Source organism: Chlamydotis macqueenii, chromosome 1, assembly GCF_036417535.1.
Source record: "Chlamydotis macqueenii isolate bChlMac1 chromosome 1, bChlMac1.mat, whole genome shotgun sequence".
Taxonomy (NCBI): Eukaryota; Metazoa; Chordata; class Aves; order Otidiformes; family Otididae; genus Chlamydotis; species Chlamydotis macqueenii.
The window spans coordinates 86933602-86951166 of NC_141556.1; the positions used below are offsets into that span (position 1 = coordinate 86933602).

At 41.8% G+C, this 17565-nt stretch overlaps 1 protein-coding gene across 1 annotated transcript in view; it reads right to left on the reverse strand.

Moving 5' to 3' along the window:
* The window catches only part of CASR (calcium sensing receptor), a 43082-nt gene extending 38271 nt beyond the window's left edge, over positions 1–4811 (reverse strand). Inside the window, exon 1 of the mRNA XM_086759918.1 lies at positions 4627–4811. Within this exon, the coding sequence (XP_086616044.1) occupies positions 4627–4811 (185 nt within the window). The remainder of the gene's footprint in view (positions 1–4626) is intronic.
* Positions 4812–17565: the final 12754 nt, after the last annotated feature.

The window sequence follows — 17565 nt, forward strand, 5'->3', positions numbered from 1 at the left end:
CTAGATTTCCAGTACATTAATTGCATGTTATTGCTGCTACTACCACTGCTATTACTAAGCTATGCAAAGGGGAGACCTTCAGTCATTTGTTGGATTCCTGCAGTCAGGAGGTATAATGAGCTGCTTACCATTCTTACAAGCTAGGACTATGGGTATTGTGCAGACCAAAGAATATGTAGAAGAAAAATTAACAGTTAAAATTCAGAAAGTGGGTGGAAGAGAAGGAGGAAAATGAAATAATTTGGTCTTGAGGAGGAAGTTCTAAGTATCATGTTATGCATTCAGTTCTGCAGTGAGATTCGCAAATACACCCCCAAGGCGGAGAAATAAATTCTCTCTTCTCTCAGATGGACAGACAGACTCCGTGAGCTAAAGTGTCCTGGAGTCATGCTCTGTAGAGTCCTGCACTATGTCATGGGGACGATGTCTTACCATAGTTTCACAGCCTGAAAGCCATGTGTCACAATGTGGGACCTTGACTAGATTGCTGATCAGAATATAGGGAATATGCACTAAAAATGATGATCTAGCGACACCATATTGGCAACATATTATCTCAGCTCAGTAAAGATATGTCCTCACTTCATTACAGTAAGAGGAATCCATAGGTATGGCCCATCTGTGCAATAATACTAGCCATAATACTAACAATACTACCACCACCACTACAGAGGGCTGGAGCACCTCTCCTATGAGGACGGGCTGAGAGAGTTGGGGCTGTTCAGCCTGGAGAAGAGGAGGCTCCAGGGAGACCTTATAGCGGTGTTCCAGTACCTCAAGGGGGCCTACAGGAAAGATGGGGAGAGACTCTTCAGCAGGGCCTGTTGTGACAGGACTAGGGGTAATGGTTTTAAAATAGAGGGAGGTCGATTTAGATTAGACATTAGGAAAAATTTTTTTACACTGAGAGTTGTAGAACACTGCAACAGGTTGCCCAGAGAGGTCATGGATGCCCCATCCCTGGGAACATTCAATGGCAGGTTGAATGGGGCTCTGAGCAACCTGATCTAGTTGGGGATATCCCTGCCTCTTGCAGGGGGGTTGGACTAGATGACCTTTAAAGGTCCCTTCCAACCCAAACTATTCTATGATTCTATGATTCTATACTCCTAATCTACCTGAAATCAGGAAAGGACAGAGAAATCAGGTTAAGAATAGGCCTCTGTGGGTGCTGACAGGGAATGGGGGTCAGGGACTGCTTGTGCTGTGCTCAGCCTCTGCCTCCACTGCACACATAGATACACATCAGCAAATGTTGTCAGGAAAGTTGCTGCAGCAGCACCTGAGGTATACAAAGACAGAAGGTGTATTTGTATCAAATGAGGGATACTTGATTGCTTAAACAAAAAACAGGAAACAAAATTTCTCTCACTTTCTGTACTCCTATCTGACATTTGGTGTGGCAAAATAATAATTTTTCACTTTGGACTTTACAACTGAGTGCATAAAGCGTGAAGACGCATTTTCAGTAGAATCAGCACAAAAAGAATGGAGAACAGATTGTTACTGGTCCTTTTTCCTTTTGCTGCTGAGTTATGTATATAGTTTTCCAAACAATCATGTGCAAGGTATGCACAGTAGGTTCAGGCCAGTACATGTGCTGAGCTGGGGAGAAAGGTGCCATGCCACAAGAGTATGGAGAGTGTGAAAACTGAAAAAGTGGAGAGAAAACTGTCCTACCCATCTTGAGAAGCCCCGTTTGGGAGCCAAGGTGTGGCACTGAACACAGCTAAATGTGTGGGAAGATGTCCAAACAACACAGATTAGATTGAATGGTCTTCAAGATAAATGAAAGACACATTATCTTAAACTTTTTGATACTGAACTCCAAAAGAGACAGGGGCAAACCACCTGCAGGGTTTCAGTAGGACCCCTAGGTCTTGTCTTGGTCCCAACAAAGAGCTTTTTGTATGCTCTGATGACTTGTTGCTGTTGCTGCCTAATGGAGGACTATGAGGAAAGAGAGACGATGCCTGCATATACCTAGAATGACGTGGGTCTAATTTTCTTATGTGATCTGAGACACATTTTCCTATATAATAAAGAGATTAAAAGCTGTACCCAGCCATCTAAAGCTGGTATAAAACGGATTTGCCTCAGCTCTGAAAAGATACAGCAGCAAAGGAGAAGGCTCAGAGAAAGGCAACAAGAGCAGACAAAGGTATGGAAGATTTAGTACCTTTGGTTTGACCAGGTATAGCCATGCTTATGGTCCTCCAGGGGATTTCCTACCCTATAAAAGTTTTTGGCACTATAAGATTGGGGAGATTTTACTTTGAAAAGAAACTAGAGCCTATCTTTTTTTTTTTTCCTTCTCCCCAGAAAATATGAGTGCACTCATTCCAGACTAGACACCTGTCTAGAACTACGGAAACTCAAATGTTACCTGAAAGACTTGAGTTCATGACTTGAAGAATGTATTGGCCTCTTCGAGTCAGCATGCACAACCCTGCCCCAAGCTACTACCTAATCACGGAGTCCAAAACCAAAAAGGACCACTGCGGTTACGTTGTGAGATCTCTCTACAAGTCCAGTCAAAGGAATTTTCTGACTTAAATTCTGCTTAAAATAGAAAAATTGTTTCAAGAAAAATATCTGCTCTCAATTTATCATGTATCAATAACAAGGAAAACACCATAGCACATAAACTGTCCCATGAATTATCATTCATAATGAAAATCGGATGAACAGTCTTAGAAAGTCTTCCAACCCAATCTCTTTTGAATTAAACCTTTCCTGGAAGTGGAAACTTGCTGATAAAGACACGTGCAATGAAGGAGCTTCCATTCATCTCAAGTCCAGTCATCCCCTTGTTCCTAATGTAGTTACTACTGCTTCTTGCAGCTAGATCTCTGCCTTTTGTTAAGTATTCTCTCTTCATTTGCCTTATGCTATCAACTCGCAATTTATCCAGTTCCTTGAAGGAGTGTGGCAAAGTGACACAAATGGTTCTTTAGTTAACTCCTCTTTTTTGCACCTGCAACTACCTGGTGCAGGGGTAAAAGGAACACAGATTTTACTCAGGCAAATTTCAGGTGGAGGAATTTTTTAGCAGATCAAATGCCACCCAGAAGGATCTCCCACTGTGTCCTTAAAACAGCTGGTGTGGCTTTGCAGAATTTGCCTGTTGCTGGCAGTGCTACCTCAATAGCAAATCTTTTGGCAGCCACACACTTGTAGTACTCGTGGGGGAACATTCTCCTGTGATGTGTTCTAACGTGACCATGTCAAGACAGTCACCAAGGCTGACCCAGCGCTGACAGAAATTAAAGCTATGTTTAGTTTGCAAATATCTGCACTGTCCTGTCTGCCACCTGGAGCAGGTGAAGGAGACAACAGAGCTGAAAACATCAATGGCTTTTTAAAATGCTCCATCTGGGACAGAACAAAATGCTGAAAATCTGGCAGAGCTGCTTGCTCCGTGAAGTAGACATTCCGCATACATTTAGCTCATGACTTTCTTCTGCATGCACAGAAGAAGCCAAAAGAAACTGTGCTTAATAACAGTTTGTTCTGTATGCTGCCTGTAAGAGCATCCGAGGATGATCTCATAACCTAGATGGATAATGTCCTGCTCAGTGTCTCAGTGGGAAACTGCACCTGGAATCTGTAAGCATAGCAGGAGTGCTGTCAGCCATTCTTCATTACCATCTGCACAAAAACTGTACTAGATTCCCAGTCTAGGATGACAGGTCCAAGTAATTCTAGATATACAATTTCTCACACATGATTACAGAATAGGTCCCATAACACTGACGTGTTTTCTCTTGCATGGTCATGACAAAACTCCACATCAATTTCTTGTATTTTGTTTATATGACATTTCAGTTGCAATCAGTTTCTGTCATGCTTTCCACTTGTTATGTGTATTGTGTGCAGGGTTGCAAGGTTAAAAATTCCTCAGTTTTCATCATAAAAATGGCTACACTTCAGTAATAAGAGAATTTGTTTTCATGTGCATTTCTCCTGCCAAAGACTTAAGAAAAAACCTATATGCAGTGTTTACACAGAAGAAAAGGGCTTTGGATGAGGAAAGCCTGGGCAAGGAGTTCAAATCTGGGACTTTGTAAAGATCCTAAAGAGACATGTTCCCATATGTTCAGTGGGATCTTTAAAAAGCAGTGGCCTGTCTCATTTTCACCTATTCACTTGTTTAGGCAAATAAACAGTTTGTAAAGTCTAAGAAGATGAGAGGCAGAACTGGGAAAAAAAACCCTGAATTTGATTTCTATGCTATTTTGCTATGTATGACTGAAATCAAATGAACTTAAGTGCACTATGGGTTATTTTCTGTCCTTCTGCTAGGAAAGCTATTTTTCAGATACTATTCAAATGTCCACTGTGAACGACCAGATAGATTCATGTTTAGGCAGCCTTGGGCTATACGAGCATTGCCCTCTTTAACTGTCCAAATATGGTATTGTTTAACATGGTATTGTTTAACATATGCATTTCCTGTCTTTATGCACCTGTTTTATTCCATTATTTACACCATACTTTCCTGTTGCCTTTAAAAGCATCAGATTCTAGACTGCATTTACACAGTGTATATAGCACGTCACCTGTAGCCAAGAAAGGGCAAGACTCCCCCACCAAAACTTTTTCTTTTCCCTTTTTGTGGCTTACCTTATACACTCCACTGATTCTGGTCTTGATTTTAGATCCTGGTCTTTAGCAGCCACTCCAAAATGAATGGGGAACAATCCTCCAAGAATAATGTCTCCCTTCTTCTGTGCCCGTTGGTTCGGCCCATAGGCAGCTGTGTTCCAGGTAAACAGCAAAAGAATCAAGCAGCAGCTATATAAAGTCATTGTTCCTCTTTTCACCAGGGGGTTAAAGGATGCAAAATTGGAAAAGGTGATGTAAGAAAGCAGATGTTGTAATGTCTAAGCTTTTCCTTTCTTTAATACATCCCAGAGAGGATTTGGGACACATGTCTGCAGGGAGATAAGGAACAGGGTGGGAGCCACAGTGCTGGTGTTTCTCCCTCTGTCTTCTCCATTGCAAAACAACAATTCAGAGGTCCTTCTTTCTTCATAACCAAAGCATTATAGAGACTCCATCTCTGAGAACTGCAAAAGAAAGACACAAAAAGTGATCCCATCTACACACCAGGGCCTCACACTGCCACAGCAGTTCTGCTTTGTCAAGTCAGCTTCTCAGTACACCCCTGTGACCACCCCCACTCACCAACTTGTGCAGGACACATACCAACTTTTACAGAGTAAGTCAGACATCCCGGTGATGCCAGTAACACCTCCTCAAACAAGTGTCATGGATTCTCTTGGATGCCTAATTCTCTATCACACATGTGAGGTGGGTGTCTTCCCACCATGCTCCTGTTTTTCTGCATGACTCTGGTCACAAAAGACTCTGTAAAACTTGTAATCCAACCTCCATGAACAGAACGCACTATGAGAAACTTGAATGGGCAAGTAGGGAACAAGGAAGCATCAAATGCAGTAAGAATCAAACCTTTCTCTTAAGCAAAAAGCTATGATAACCTTCCGCTGTTGGCCCATCCCCTCCTTTCCATTGATTGTTCTTAACTCTCTGGTTTGAATTTATCCTTGCTAAAAATTAAACAAGGTCACAAGAAAGACCTCTTTCACATTCAAAGGGAGGATGACTTCCAGGGAAGTATTTGAAATCAAGATAATGAATCATTAAGGCTTGAAAGGTTCAGCGATCATGTCATTGCAAGCTTAGCTGTCGAGCTTTGAAGCTTGCATCCTGGGGATGAGAAATATTGCAGCTTCTCTGTGCTCAATACATTTTCCCTGCAGCACATCTACAGTCCTGCCAAATGAAGAACTAACTTAATTATGGCATACTAAAATGGCTATGGCGGAGGAGGTAGCACAAAAAAATTCATAATAAACAGCTCTTCAGCCTATTTGGAATAGGTCTAAAAGTTAGTAGTAAAAATCTGATGTTAGTCAAATTCAGAACAGAAGCTATGCATAAGTTGCTAATCCTCAGGACAATTGATTCCTGAAGCAAGTCATCAAGAATTTTCAAGTGCTGAGAACCATTTTATAAGGATGACTTACTGTGCACTAAATGTACCTAGACTGATTTGACCTCAACCTTGGTCAAAAAAGGAGCTACTGCAGGGAAATATTGTGATCATAGGGGTTCTTCTTGTAGCCAGCCCTAATGATTATGCATGCAAGGATTTGGAAATATTTCACCCATTTTTGCTAAAATGAAGGTCCAGACCCAGCAGTCAATGTGAGAAGAGAGACAAAGCTCACATCATTCTCTTGCCTCTGCAGCCAACACACTTAGACAGCTGGGTATACACTGCACTTCTCTGTGGTGGCTCTGCTCTAAACTGTTACTTGGTCCTGGCTTCAACAAGCAAATTTTTATTGGCAAGGGCAATCAAATCTTTGGCTAGAGATCAAAATATGTCTAAGCAAATAGTTTTCTACCAGGAAAATGGAGTCACACTGAAAGATTTTTGTAGGAACATACTGGTTTTCATATTAAAAAGTGTACGTTTCGTGTTCACAGCATCCAAGTGACTCAATCCGAAGTCAGAAACTCCGATTTTTTACAAACTTTACTGCTAGGTCCGTACTCCTGAATGGGGATTTCAACACCATCCTCAAAATCTGAAACATGGACATGAAATGTCCAGATGCTGCTGACACTGGCAGTCAGAAAACACTTTGGGATATTCCTCTGGCAAGCAAATGAAGTTATGTCACACTGCTCTAGCCAGGATGCAATATTGTCTATCGCTTGTGAGCATGTTGTCTTAACATCTGACTGGTACCTTTTACTGAGAAGCCTCTGGTATTGGCACGTGGGCCTTTGACAGCAGGATGACAGAACTCTAACCAGAGCCAGGAATAGGAGATGACAGAGCAGTGCAACGAGTGAGCGTCCCTAAGCTTTTGAGTTCTCATTTTCCCTGGCAGATGGACAGTGGTTCTTGCTTCTTCAGTGCCCAACAGAAAAAGGAAGGAAACACTTTACCACATTTCAGTTAGGAAAAGGTCATCTTCCTTCCACTACTTATGGATTCAGATAAGATATGAAAAGGCATATCAGACATTTTTTAAACTGATGTTCTCTCTCTCCACCTGGCTGAGGCTAAGTCTGCCAAGTCTTACGGGACGAATTACTGAAAGGCAAACAATCATTGCAGTCAGCTGCAGACACTTTCCATTCTGTCCTGGTTCACAAAGCCCTCCTGCTGTCTGATGCCCTGTGGAAATATCTACAATCATCTGCAGAATGGCTGTCTGGTCTTGTGGCAGGTAGAAAGACATGGACTGCCAGCTGCAGAAGAGGGCTCTACACCAAGATCTGCTGCCTTGACACATAGCTAGCCTTCCTGTGCATACAGCCAGGTAGCTGGTGAATGTGCAGCAAGCTCCATGCATTTATTGCATATAGGGAGGTAAAGTATGCATGCTCTCTATATCTGCTCACAGACCACTCCCTGCCCTGGTAAGAGGACCACTTAGGAAAGTTTCAACCCACATGGAGAACCATGGCCAGAGCATCCCTGTCCTTCTTCCCAAGCACTACTCAGATCAGGCAGCAAGGAGACACATAGTTGAACTGTCGACTATTGTCAGTCTGTTCCTTGCTGCTGTCTTTCCAAGGGCATCTTCCCAACACTGCATGAGTCAATAGTATGGGGCCCCTGAGAAAAAGAGTGGTCTTCTCCCCAGCTGAACCACTTCACCTGTTTTGCAGTTTGCTCTTCAACCACAACCAAAGGTGGGTAGAGCCCTCATGATTTGCTCTGGGGCCTGCAAATGGTCTGTGAGAGACAGGGGCTGACAAATGAGGTCAGTCACATGAGCTCTGGTCCAGTCAGTCCCAGTGTGAATGACATCCCAGCGGAGCAGCGTGCTCTGCTTTTGGTGCAGCTGATTGCACTTGCCTCCTTCATTGGTCTATCGGAGTAGATACATCTCCCACTTAACCACCATTTCTGTCTGGCACAGACACGAAAGGCTACGCTGGGAACTTCTGTTCTTAGCAGCAACTGTGAGTTGAACAAAGTATTTTACACTCATTTTGATTTATTAGTACATGTTGCAGAATGAGCAGTCACAAGAAAATCAATAATAACAGGCCCAAACTGGGTCCTCTTCTGGACAATTCAATAGGGACCCTTGTTCTGTAAGCAGTAGCAGCCAAAAAGTAAGTAAAATGCTCTCCTGGGTAGCAAAGGGAGATTAAAAACCAGGAAGTAATGTGGCAGTATTATTAAAATCAATTTAAATATGCTTGCAGATAGTGTTGGCTCTGATACACCTGTCTCTGTGTAGCATACAGCACATGAAAGCACCTCAGAAATTCAGCAAAGAAGTTGTGTGTCCAGAAGTGATTTCATGGTTAGAAAGGTTGGCACTGTTTAAATTAAAGAGGATAGGAAGGAAAGGGAAGAGCAGAAAAGATCCGAAATGATAAACAGTACACAGAGCCTGATGTGACAGGCAAGCGCTCAGGGATGACACTTGCAGGCAAAGGGAAAAAAAAGCAATCTGGAGCTTTGGCCAGAGGCTGCTTTCTGTGCGGAGCCCTCTGCTCACCTCTGCTAGAGAGCAAGGGGGTCCAAGGGAGCTGGCATCACGGCCACAGCAGTCGTGCTAGGGCAGAGTATTTTTGTTTAAATACCACCATGTTGGAGGATAGTATGAATAAAATGCTGGTAAGGAATGGACAAACCCTGCTGTGCCCAGACTAAGGGCAGGCTGGGAGGTCACCTCACAGCTGAGGAGTCACCCCAGCCAGCAACGTAGAGCAGGGAGGAGTCCTAGGAAAGGGAAACAAGAGGAAGCGGGGTCTGGATTTTCGTTTCTTCAGTAGGAAAAAAAAAAAAAAAAGCAGGGAAAAAAGCTGATGCAGTGTAGTGAGGTGAGGGTCAGCACACATAGGGCCATGCAGACCCAGTACTTAGTGGTGAGACATTTGAAGCAGGGAGAAGTAATTTCTGAAAAGCAGCTACAAAGACATGGGATGGTCTGACTAATGCTATTTAGCTTAGGGCATCCCCTCCCCTGCCAGCCTCCCAGCTGGCAAAGAGACCTGGGGGACTGCATGCTCAGGGGCACAAAGTGGAGGTGGCCAGCAATGGGGTACCCTGAGCCTGGGGAGGGAGCTGTGCGTAGGACTTTGCCAAGGTGAGATGACATCAGTGACTTCTCCATCTTCTGTGGGAAGAGGATGAGCTCAAGACCACAGCCTGCTGATTTATTACTCTGTTTTTCTGTTTTTCCTTTAATAAGGTTTTCTTCCACCTTCAGGGATCTTTGCTTGTGAAAAAGGAAACTGTTTTCATCATGAACAGATAGACAATGTAATTTAGTTTGCTGGGATGCTATGGAGCGGTTTGAGCTGATGCCACTGAGTATTTAGGAACCACTCTTTGCCACCAGACAGCACGTGGCTGAAGTACTAAATGCAGAAAAATTAAATTGACATTCTTATTTATCTTTTCTTACAGTAGGCAAAAACAGTAGGTAAAACCCTGGTAAAACAGGGTTCATTTTAAAATAGCATTTACAGCACTCAGGACTCCAAGACGTCATTCAAGTGCACTACGTTCAAGACCAGATTAGACAATGAAAACAAAGTTATTAATTCATGGTATAGGGTAATACTTGGTATCTCCCTGAATAACTTGGAACTAGGACAGGACACAGAACTGAAATAATACCAGAAGTGCTGTCTGTGAAGAAGATGGGCTGTGTATATATAAAATTCTATGATTCTATGAAAATACACCCCTGAGCCAGCAAACTGAAGGATAAATTACAGAAGATGCACTGGCACAAAATAATATCCAGAAAAAGCAAAACTAAGCATATGCCCAGCTCCTTGTAAATCTCATGGTCAAAATTTACAACTCTCCATACTTAAATACCAACTATAACTGGGAAACCCAGTATCTCAAACTCATTTAATAAGAGAGACAGGTTTCCCAGCTGCTTTCAAGTGCTCTCCATGCCTGAGGTTGAAAATATTTGAAAATACTGATTTCCTGATGAACAGTTACTAGCTTGCTGCCCATACTCCAAGCTAATATCCTCTAGTATCACCCTTTGTTGTGGCAAAACTTCCTTCAGTTCTCTTTTGTTTAATTGGATTAAGATTATGAGCTTCTTCCTTATTAAAAGAAAGCGTCATGCAGCCAAAGATTAAATTACCTGCTAACACATGCCTGAAGACATAAAACCTAGCAAAATATACGTGGAAAAGGAATAAATTACTGTGGTCTTGCAGTTTTCAGCTAATAAATTAAAAAGATTAAATTAACAAGCAACTGAATTAAGAAGGAAGCCTGGAATTCATTGCCTTTTTTTTCCTTTGTGGATGTTTTTACATTTAAAATATTTTTTAGTATTAGCACATAAGTTCTTTAATTATAAGCCTTTCAATGCAGAACACCTATTCACTGTATATATATTCAGCAAATACAATTCCATAAGATTCTTTTTGCAAGAAAATTATAAAAAATAAGTATTGTCATTTTAATATTTTTGATACAGCCCTATTTTTAATCCCCCTCCCCTTTTAATTTTTGTTTTTCCGTTCTGTTTCGTAACTATCAGATATTTTGATTTTGAACTCTCTTGGAAGTGGAAGTAAAGTAGCGGCTCTCTCACCAAAACTTCAGTGGAGGAACTTAATGTGGTTCCAGGAACAGGGAGAGACATCAGGACACTATTGTCACGGCCGAAACAGTTCCTGAGGGGGGACAGAAGGTACCTAGGGTACAGTAATGGGTATTTGAAAGGCTTGCAGCAATCGGTACCATTTTACTAGCTGAATGAATGTTTTAGTTGTCAGACTAAATCCTGCAGAAAAGCCAGAAGTGTTCGATAAATCTTTGTTCTTCGGGTGAACAGAAGCCGAATGGCACACTCATGGCATATATTACTTATGAAGCACTTCTTAAACAGTAACTAACCACAACTTTAAACAGCAGCTGCTCAAGTTCATATAATAGCTGGGTTGGAAAGGCCCTCAAGGGGTCATGCAGCCTGTCCCTTGGCTCAAGAAGGGCTCAGCAACAGCAGCGCTGTTCCCAGTATATTTTTTGTAAAATTTTTCTAAAATCTTTTTAGGAAGACCTGTCAGACACCCAGGACAGCCTACTCCAATGCTTCTCTGCTCTTATCGAGGCAAATGTTTTCATTCTAACTTGAATGGTTTTTGTTGCAACTTAAGCCTGTCGTCTTCTCCTATCCATCGCAAGCAGTGCAGTGCCCCCCTCCTCATAATTGCCTTATTTGGGATCTGAATTGACCTCTCCTTTTTCTCTTTGTTTTAGACTCAGCAAACTAAATTAATTTAATCTTTTCTCATAAAGATGCTTTCCTGAGCTCAGATTATTCATGTTTCATTCCTCTGGCCTCTCTCCAGTGTGTCTCCACATTTAGTGCCGATGGTGCCCAGAAATGGACAGTGTCCTTGTTGGTCCATTACCAGCGCTGAGCAGAGCAGTAGGACTACTTCATGTGTCTTGCAGCATACAGCCCTGTTTACATAACTCAGTGTGGCACTTGTCTTTTTCGGAACAGCGTGACATTAACTTATGGTAGATCATCAGCCGAACACAAGGCAAAGTTGAGCATGTTTACATCCACAAAGCCATGAAACCTCGCAAGAAATTCTCATACTCCAAAAGCTTTTCCCTCCCACTCAGCCCAAAGGTAGAACCTGCTAAACTTAAGGAGATCAGACTGGATACCAACAAGGAACAGGCATGCTCAGCTCAGCCAAGTCTCCTGGGTTTTCAAGACCTTTTCACAGCAGAAGGCTGGGGAAGATTCCTGATTCTGGCCATGGCAACAGGGCTATTCCAGACCCCAAAAGACCCTGGACTCTCACACAGCCTATTCAGAAGAGTTGTCTCGCCTCTGGGAGGACTGTGTGTCCTATGCCCAGCACAGCCAGCAGGTGAGCTTACCCCGGAGCAGTGATGTTGGGTGGTTTGGAAGAGCCAAGCTGCTCATCCACTCTTTGGGGCCCATTGGGCATGAAGCAAAAGCTTGTGGGAGCTCCAGCTGCATTTCAGTAAAGCCCTGCCCCACCAGGAGACTTCCACAGAGCTTCTTGCTTTTGACAACTCAGTATTGTCTGATGAAATGCTGCTTCCTCAGAAAATGCTCGAGTACTTCCTCTTCAGCTTTTGCTTGTTGAAGTTTCAAATTTTCTGTACCTTTCTAGAAGGTCCAGCATAGCTCAGTCAAGGAGCTATGTATCTGATAAAATAAGTACTGGCTGGAGAACTATACCTTGTGTAATGCAGGTGCCAGAATAATTAATTAGGCATTTTGTGGCTTTTAAATCTAGGATTCATTAAGCCTCACTCTACCAGATAGTTGTAATTTGCTAAAGTGACAGAAACTCCTCAGCAGATATCCTGCTGTAACTTGAAATTCTCTTACTAATGCAGGGCATACGGTTAGATCCTGGTAAGGTTGAAGCCATGAGCAACACACCTGCCCTCAACAAACAAAGATGACGTTCAGGTAGAACAGAAGTTAAAGAGGATATATGTGGCCAACTTTGTGCCCAATCTCATTGCTTAAGACAGCTAAAGGAGGGCACTTCTGTGAAGTAGACAATGGATATAGGACACAAGTCTTCATAGTTCTCAAGACCAGACAATACTTCTAGTGCTGAGGTTCCATGACAATATTTGAAAAGGTAAATTGTTTACATGTCACCAGAGCAGGCATTAGCTCAGCCTTCTTGCACCTCTGTGGTCAAAATGAGGGATGAGTGCATCAAAGATGCAATCAAAACCAGACTACTAGTGTGCTCAAATGGAGGAGCTGTGTTTGAACTTTGTCTGTGGAATTAAACTGTTCTATCTTTAAAGAAGGCAAGGGTGAACTGAAAATTACTATAAAGCACTTATTGCCAATACTGAAAGAGACAATTCTTATATACTACACTCTCCAAAAGAGTGAGATTTTTGTCTGGACAAATAGCATGATTGGGAAATGGAATCTCAGCCTTGGAAAAGTTTGGAGAGTTCAGAGACAAGAGGAGTGTAGAGCAAAATTCAGACCTAGAATAACGACTCTGTTTTAAAAACACTACCCATACACTTGGTTTTGAACTCATTACAAAACGTGAATGCTAGAGTTTTACTGAGAATGAGACTTTACAAAATCATCAAGACCATCAGCACAAGATCTCCAGAACAGTGTTTCCATGCCCTGCTAAGTGGGTGTTATCTATTACAGACGGAATTTTGCTGTCAAGAATCAGGATGCTGATTTGCTATTACAATACAGAAAATGTATGTTAAAAAAAGATGCATTGCAGTCACACTTGGCAATGGAAAAGCTAAAAAAAGGGCAAAAATTCTGCATACAAATTAGCCATGGTACTGAAGAAGCTGCTGAAGCTCGTAAATAACAAGAGCTGACCTGTTCAAATGAAGAAAACATAGTCTTAGCACTGGGAGGAATAGCCCACAGAAGGAAAAGTAGGCCTAAGAACGTGTTTAAGTTGGTCTTGAAAAACCTAAGCACTCTATCTAGAGTAACATTCTCCATTTTCCAAGATAAACTAAACATAAAAATATATAGTAAACCAGGCAATTGTATATAACATTTAATTCTGCTACATCTGCTCTGCCCAACATCGTTAAATTTGTCAGTGAGTTACCATTTAAGTTTCTAGAATTCTTGTACCTACAACATTATTTTCATGTAGCATTCATATCAGCAGTTTTTCTTTACTCCTAAGATCATGTGCTGGTGTCCAAATAATAAAGAGCTTACTGGGAAAGAGTATGGAGTCACACCTTGATCCATGTTTAGCACTACTAATGCCCAAGTGGCAGAAATATGCCCAGGGTATCACTGCTGATATTCTGCTCAACACAGCAACTGGAGAACAAGAAAGCCTAAACTCTTAGAGGCTGATGTCCAAGCCTCTGGGGAACTGCAGATACAGAAAAAGGAGCCAGGACTAGCCAGAACACTTTGTTTCAAGGAATCTCAAACAAATTTGGTGGTAGCAACAGCAGTCAAAAGAGCATCAGCTCCTGGCTCTTGCACAACCACGTGAAAATCCAAACCTGCCCCCAGGCAGCATTTACCATTTGCAGATTTAACGTGGGATTACGAGGCCTCTGATCTCCCTCCCACCTTAGCACAGGCTCATAAAGTACACACACTCACCTGCCAAGCGATGTAGCTGGGACTGCATGGCTTTACAGCAGTCACCTTTCAGTCAGGACTGTACCTGCCTTTGGCATTCACATAACACTTTTCAAGTAACTTGCATCAGTATCATGTTCAAAATCCCTGATCGGAGTGATGTGGGTCCTGGGAACTGAGATCCCATTGTGGAAATAATTCTGTGTTTGCTGATGGTGGGAAGCGAAAAACAGAAGCAGAAGTGGTAATACAAAATACCTTAGGGACTCATTGAATGCACTCAGCGAACATTAGCAGACACAGAGATGTGTCAGCAGACACAGAGCTGTAAGTGGTTTCTGAGTAGTGAGTTCTTGGTGGAAATCTACGTGGAGGCTGACCTGTGTCTTTGGAGCCATTTCTACATAGGCATGGCTGTAAGCGAGACCGAGAAGCAGCTCTTATAGGCATGACTGTTTTTACTCCTGTGAAGGGTAAGTTTTCTGCAACAAGAGCTAAAGCTTATTTCTACAAGATGTATCACAAAGCTCTGAAACAAATACTAGAATGGAATAAGACAATTCCAAACTTCTCATCTTTTCCCTCCTGTGCCTTCTTCAGTACAAGTGCAGCAAAAGCACATATGTGTATACGTAAAAGGGAGTACTGAAATGCATGAGGTTATCAATGCATCCTACCAAGCAAAGTGTTCTGCTGCACTCCCAGAGCTCACTGGGAAATGACTAGACATGAAACAATATGTGACAAATTAATTAGATTGCTTAATGAACTGCTAATAAGTGCTGAGGAGCTACAGCACCACACAGGAGCTGTGGCAAAACAGCAGAGCTTGGAAGGATTTCCAAGTCATAGAGAGTTCCAGAGGCACAGCAGTCCATCTGCAGCCTTTTGGGAAGTCACCATAAACCAACCAGTTATTGACTACCCTAATTTATGTTGGGAGGTGCATCACACCCTTGAGCAATCTCAGAGAATATAGGTACCAGGAAATTCACCTGGTCTACACCTTAAAGCTGTCCAGTTTTGCCTCTCTGCATTCCAGACTCTGACCCTCTCTTGCTGTGTCATGGATTACGAACTTGGTTGTTTCCTACCTTTCCTGTTAAAATCTTACCATTTTATAAGTTGTTTAAAGTGGGTGAAAAGATGCCTTAGATATAATACCAGCCTAAGGCTCCTCGGTAGTTTCAGTTATTTTTGTCTTCACGTACAGGGGAGATTAGGATCCTTAAGAATTGCAATAAAATAGGAGGTGATTTTTATGAAATTGATTTCCCTAACTTTCCTTGTTTGTAAAGAAAGTCCCAACAACCATGCTAATCAGCATGCATTCCAGTGACAGCTATTTTACCCCACCCCATATTTCTGGAAGTGTCCATATTTTGGAAGGGTCCAAGACCTTCCTAGACAGATGGAGAAAGAAAGCTCGTGGGGTGCTCTGCAGAATGAAGACACTACATCCTTGTGGGATGGTGCACATGGCACTAGGATGTTGTTCGCAAAATTTGATTAATTTAGACTTTTGCCTGTAGGTGAAACAGCCAGGCATTCAACCTGTGTGCCTTTCAGGGTACCTGACATTCCTGCATATTATATATACATTCCTGCATCTCAAACAAGTCTTTCCTCCTACATCCAGTGCAGAAGCTTTGCCAGCAAGTGTCACTCAGCTCAATTGCTCTTAATTCCTAATTTGCAGGATTAGTAGCTTTTCTGGGGTTGCCATTAGAAGATACAGAAGTGTTAATGTGTGCGGTGTTCACAGCCCACAGAAGTAAGGTCCATCACTTCTCTACAGAACAACCCTGCATAGGTAACTGGGAAGTTTCTCCATCATTCCCAGCTCCTAGTCAATCTTCTTCCTTTCTCACAATAAACACCTCTGGGGTTGACAAAAGGGCTTAATCCCCCTAGCACAGTCCTCCTTCCTTGCTAGGCATGCCCATAAAACAACATGGTTGTGTTATGCTCTTTGCACCAGGGCATATTTTAAGATGCACTTCTCTACAAGCAATTCTTGAATACCAATACATGCCAAAAAAGAACATAATTTATGAAACTGTGCTGGTCTAGTCTGTTTTGGAAAGAATAAGAAGGAGCTGTCCCTGTTATAAACTCCTGGATGCTCTATACTCTACATGTGTCATTAATTTTTGTCTCTTTTTCTACTGTTTAGAAAATAATAGGTTAGAAGGACTGGTCACCAGGATTGGGCCATTTTAAACTGTTTTCTTTTTGTGCTACCTCCTGAAGCAGGAAAGAATGGCAGAGTGGTGGGGAAGATGCCAAAGTAATCTGTTATTTGTAAGCAGTTAAAATTACACAATTTAGTTCAGTGTTATTCAAAAAAGATGTCGCACTTTCTGATTGTCCAGCATAAGATCTGCTCGTTAACAAGCCGAAAGGTCAGGGAACATGGAATAACACGATAAGAACACTAGGATAAGGAAAAGCATAATTATCTTTCTGTATTCCTCTGAGTTAATCAACTACCTTTTGATCAGTCTCTTACAAAATAGCAGGAGTAAATAAACTCAGATGATCTAAGTAATCATGAGAATAATAATCTGGGTTGTATCAGCAAAATTCTTTCGAAAACCTTCTGTGATGCATCAATATTAGGTGCAAGCCACTAGAAAAGGCAATCTATCTGTGAAGTGCAGCTTTTAAATAAACTAGAACAACAGATTTCTGATAACAATTTGGTATGGTTTTGTTGAAAGTGATGTTCTCCCAGAGCTGGCACAGGGAAGGATCCTTGACATGATATCTGCTTCTTTCTCCTGCCTGGCTGGGCAGCCTTATGCTAATCATTCTTTGTCTGGGACTTGGCTTCCCAACTTTTAATAGTGGCCAGAAATAATTTCAGAAATGTATTGCAACTATGCTTCATCCATGTCAACAGATATCAAACTGAATATCAACTTAATCAAGGCTGATTCAGGCTTTTCTTTAGCAAAAAAAAAAACCACAACAAAACCCAAAACAAACCCAAAAACCAAACCAAAACAAAAACTCCAAAAAACAAAACAGATTTGAGAGTTGAACATTTTCCCCAATTGAACTTTGTCAAATTGCTTACAAGAGAAAAACATATTTTGCTTAGTAATTGCCTTTAATTTTACTTGATTTTTTTTTTAAGAACATCTGCATCTGAAGCAAAACACTTTACTTGATCCCATTTTTTTTTCCTGCAGAATCCTCAGTGAACCAAAGAATAAGGACAATTGTAATTCTGAGCCAATTTCAACATAAATCCAATTCAGAAAAAACACTTAAGTATGTGCTTAACTTTAGTGAGAATTGACTTTAATGAAATTTAGTAGATTCTAAAAGCTTAGCATGGACTTTAGTGGTTTTCTGAATCAGAGACTAAAGTAGCCCCTGGCCGGCTGTTCCATTCCCATTT